This window comes from Nansenia antarctica (genome assembly GCF_963989245.1).
Source record: "Nansenia antarctica genome assembly, chromosome: 7".
Classification (NCBI taxonomy): Eukaryota; Metazoa; Chordata; class Actinopteri; order Argentiniformes; family Microstomatidae; genus Nansenia; species Nansenia antarctica.
The window spans coordinates 52,798,123-52,803,122 of record NC_137677.1 but is presented as its reverse complement, the minus strand read 5'-3'; the positions used below and the strand labels follow the sequence as shown (position 1 = coordinate 52,803,122).

The window sequence follows — 5,000 nt, the reverse complement described above, 5'->3', positions numbered from 1 at the left end:
TCTGTGTGTCGTGCGTGCGTGCGTGCGTGTGTGTGTGTGTGTGTGTGTGTGTCTGCGCGCGCATGTGTGCAAGCAGGAGGGAAGAAAGGAGGGAGGGGGAGGAGAAAGTGGTGTGTTTGTATGTGTACAAACATGAGTGTGTGTGTGTGTGTGTGTGGGGCTGCCGTCGGGCATGGAGGTCCCCCTAATTACCCCAATCTTAATGATATGGTTAAGGTGTGTGTGTGTGTGTGTGTCAGGGGGGAGGTGGTTGTGTGTGTATGGTGTTGAGAGAGGGAGGGGTAATCTCCCTCTGACACAAAAGGATGAGAGAATACATCGGCAACATTAGCATAGAAATTAGGCCCCCGTTATTGTAAAGGAACAGCCGCTTCTCAGCCAAGGAGAGCCCCGTTCCTCATCTGCTCTGACTGGGAGCCCCGCTCCAACCACTCCCCAGGGACAGAGGCTCCGGGCCCGGGGGAGCGGCGGGGTGGAGTGGCCCAGCCAGAGTGAGCTGTTCTAGGGGATCAGAGCATCTCTGAGCATCAGCCGGGGCTGTGGATTAGCCTGTGGCTGGGTTAATGCTAATGCTAACGGAGGAGCAGGCAAGATTTAAGACTATAAGCCTCCCTGAGTGGAGCGGAAGGGACTCCTGCTGTTCCCCAAATCCTCTGAGGAGAACACAGAATATATCTCTCTTTCTGTCTCTCTTTCTCTGTGTCTCTCTCTCTCTCTCTCTCTCTCTCTCTCTCTCTCTCTCTCTCTCTCTCTCTGTGTTCATTTCCATCTCCACAGCCCTAGAAGCACCTGTTATGACACAAGGAAGCACCACCAACTGTCTTTTCATATTGTTTCCACCTATCCAGTTCAGTGGTCAAGAAGTCTAACCTCCAAAATATTAAACAAAGACCCAAAGCACATCCAGTATGAGGTCTTCATTTAGCATCATGAATATTCATGATCCCTTAGGTGAGTCTTTTGAATATTCATGTGGTGGCAGGTGTGAAGACTGTGTGGTTGGCAGGGACACAGAGCCTGGTATGGCAGCAGGGGCGAGATTGGGTGAGAGAGAGAAAAGAGATTTGGTGAGAGAGAGAGAGAGAGAGAGAGAGACAGAGAGAGAGAGAGAGAGAGAGAGACAGACAGAGAGAGAGAGAGACAGAGAGAGAGAGAGAGAGACAGAGAGAGAGAGAGAGAGAGAGAGCTGAGATATTAACCAAGGGAGTGACGACTGTCTCTGAGTTAAAGACCTAAAAACAGAGACGGAGAGAAAACAGCTTAGAATGCCTGCCATAATAATAAAAAAAAAGACAGACTCGCTTTAAGATGAGTTCACTCACTGCAGTCTTTTTCCATACCCACATGGATGGGATGTGTTTGAGGTCTTTGAAGTGTAAACCGTTTTCATTGAGTTTAAGTAGACAAAAGTGGTGTGTGCGCGTGTGTCAGGTTGTGAGTGAGAGGAGAGATTCTGTGGACTGTGCCACTTTTTTATATTTAAAAAATGTATTTACCAATACAGCCCAGTGGTGCATGACGGCAGCTATACAGAGGAAACACACACAGAGAGCCTGGCGTTTTCTCTTTTTCATTGAATGGGGCTGTTTGTGTCTATTGTGTGCCCTACGTCCCTGGTAAATAAAAGTAATAAAGGCAGCTTTATCTCAGCTCTGCAGCACGCACAGCAATTAACGACATCTGACGACAAATTGGACACACTCAGGGAGGTAGGGTGAGGTGGGGTGAGGCTGGGAGCTGTGGGGGGGTGGGAGGGTGGGCTTTTCAATGAGCTTCTTATCGTTTAAAAGTGTGCTCTAATGATGCCACATGCTCGGCACACTGCTGACACACTCCACACACACACACACACACACACACACACACACACACACACACACACACACACACACACACACACACACACACACACTCTTCCGGTGGGCTTGGTGGGGGGTTAGTAGTAGGGAAACTCTCTCTGTAGGTGTCACTTGATTCGCTTGTTTTTAGAAAAAAGCTCAATCAGTTTTTGGAGAACGAGAGGCTGAATGTTCATTAGCTGGTCATTTAATCGTGACTGATGATGGCAGGCAGGGCTCTGGCTGTGATTAATTGGGTCTGCTCCCTGACCGGGAGACACAGCATAACTCTCTCAGGTATTCTGACCACTCCCTCAGTTGTCCTGGGAGACAGGGTTGCCCTGGAAACCAAAGAGGTAGGGAGGGAAAGAGTGCGATAGCAGCATTTATGTTCAAGGTTAACTTCTAATATGATTATCTACTCTCATCTTCTATCTGATTGGCCCCGAATTCCCAGAATAGTCCCCTCTCACTGACAGTACGGAGGCCTCAGAGGGACAAACAACATGCTGATTGGCAGCAGATTGGCAGCGCTGTTTTTGTTGTGGAGAGGGTAAACGAAGCAAAGAAACAAGAGGAGCTCAACCGTACATACACACACGCACACTGGCTTGACTGACACACTAGATAATGGAGAACGGAGATGACAAGTGTTTCCAATTAAGGATTTGTCTTACTTTGGATTGGCACCCATGAGACTCATTATAGAAACACACTTCATATAGACATTGACAGAAACACACACACACGCACATGCAAACACACACACACATACACACGTGTAAAAATGTATAGATGTATAAATGCAGCTCATGTTGCTGAGGGGAGCTGGCAGCGCCCATGCATGATGTATGGTCTTGTACAGATGTATGATTGAACAGGTCTCTACATCCTGTATATGCATGCATGCTGTATTCCCAAAGCAGAAGGGAGCATGTTCATTATTATCACACACACTTTATGTTTGCATCATTCATTATGTTTACACACACACACAGCCCCTTACATAAGCATGGAACATTCCCAGTCTACATTCTCTGCTTCTTATCAATACATCCCTGCACCTGCACTGGGTTCCTAATCAGCTCTGCTGTGCTCTCCAAGGCTCTGAGGCCTTTGAGCCTGTGTTATATTGCTTATAATGGGTTATAATGCGCCATCAGGGGCTCACAATTAGTCACGTTTGGGCAAAAAAAAGCATTTGTGTAAACACCGGTGTGGGGAAACAGGCTGTCAACACACCCCTCTCCTCTCGGTGTTTCTCCTGTTTGAAGTTTGGAATCCGCAGAGTAGTAGCGTTCTCCTGTGCCAATACAATCCAGCACGGTTCCACTCCAGGAGATTCCGAGGTAATTCTCCCTGAGAATGATTGCCAGGATTCCGGAGGGTTCTGCAGTAATTCCGGCTGGGGTGATTGTCTGGTTTCCGAGCGAGTCTCTAGTGTGTAGCAGGGCGATGATGACTAATTTCGGAACTCACTCAAGATGCCATTGTGCACAGCAGTGGGGGCCCCGGCAATGCCTTTTAGCTGTGAAAATGCATCTACTGTAAAAGCACAGGGAAATGTGAATACACACACACACACACACACATACACTGGCCATTTGAACACACTCAATCTGTGAGTAAGGGTGAAATTCTCATAGGCAGATGGCAATGACTCCAGGCAGTCAGTCCTATCAGAGCCTAGTACAGGCTACAGAAGGAGGACACACTGTGTGTGTGTGTGTGTGTGTGTGTGTGTGTGTGTGTGTGTGTGTGTGTGTTTGTGTGTGTGTGTGTGTGTGTGTGTGTGTGTGTGTGTGTGTGTGTGTGTGTGCGCGCGCGCGTGCGAGCGAGCGAGTGAGTGACACACAATCCTCTTCCTGTGTTGAGGTGGTAGATTTAGCCTATTTCCTGCTCTTGGAATTAAAACAGTGTTTCTTCTGTTCTTATGATAATGTCCTTACTCGTGTGTTTATGTTAATGTGTTATGCTAATTTCAGGGTGTGTATACTGTTTAATATGTGTGTTTTGTCAAGGTGCTGTGGCTGGGTGAGTGGGTGTCTGGGGTGCGTGGCATCTGTACTGCAGCTGTGAGCATAGAGGCTCTGTTCTCTGTTCTAAATCCCCCTATGGTGACACAGCGGAGGCTATGGTGGCAGTCACACCAGATGTACCTGCAGCTAATCCAATCTTACACCTCTATGTCCCTGTAACCAATCCAGTCACACCACCATCGGCACAACACCCAGAGCCCCACAGCACCTCCCTGACATCTTTATTCTCGCCCTATTTTCTCTCCCACCCTCCCTCCCTCTCTCTCTCTCTCTCTCTCGCTCGCTCTATGTCCTTGTTCCACTATCAGGCCTTCTACCTTGCCTCCCTTCATCTCTCTGTCCTATATCTCTCCCTCTTTCCACTGACAGTCCTCTCCTGCCTTTATATCTCTCCCTCTACCCCAGCCCACACAACAACATCCAAAACGTACTCCACCACCGATGAACACGAAGCCTTAACATGGCTGTCACAAAAACCGAAATTGCATTGTGTACCTGTCACCAGCATTACACTTTGTTTCGGAGCACGCTGAAATTACTTTTCGGTGTTTTCTCTGTCTATATCTAACCCCCTCCTTCTCTCCCTCTCTCTGACCCTGCCTCCACAGCGGTAAGCTGAGGGTACAGAAGACCAACCAGTCTCTGGTGTACCTGGAGGACAGCCGGGTGAGGGTCAACTGCTCCGTGGCCTCCCAGACCAGCCAGGACACCCAGCACGCGGTGCTGTGGTACGTGCGGCGGCCGGGGGCCGAGGCGGACGAGCTCCTGCTGCGGATCGAGCGCTCCGGGGCCTTCGAGTACGGAGCGTACGCCGACGAGGAGAGGCTACGCCGGCGCGTGCAGGCGGAGAGGCTGTCCCCGTGGCTCTACGCTCTGACGCTGAATAGGGCGGAGAGCAGCGACTCAGGGACCTACTACTGCCAGGTGGAGGAGTGGCTGACTGACCCCGACGGAGCCTGGTACCACCTGGCAGAAGACCGCTCAGGGTTCACCCAGGTCCTGGTCAGACAGCCAGGTGAGGAGGGAGAGGGGGCACGGGACAGAACGGGAGAGAGGGAAAGGAAGGGGGGGGTGAGGATGGGCGGGGCAATGGAATGGATGGGAGGTGGGGGTTGGGTTGGGT

The 5,000-nt window shown here is 50.1% G+C and overlaps 1 protein-coding gene across 1 annotated transcript in view; it reads left to right on the top strand.

The window, feature by feature from the left end:
* Positions 1 to 5,000, top strand: part of LOC308162765 (immunoglobulin superfamily member 3-like) — a gene marked incomplete at both ends in the record, with an annotated part of 56,326 nt that overhangs the window by 48,116 nt on the left and 3,210 nt on the right. The window contains 1 exon segment of the mRNA XM_080536907.1: positions 4,486 to 4,892. Coding sequence (XP_080393033.1) covers positions 4,486 to 4,892 — 407 coding nt within the window.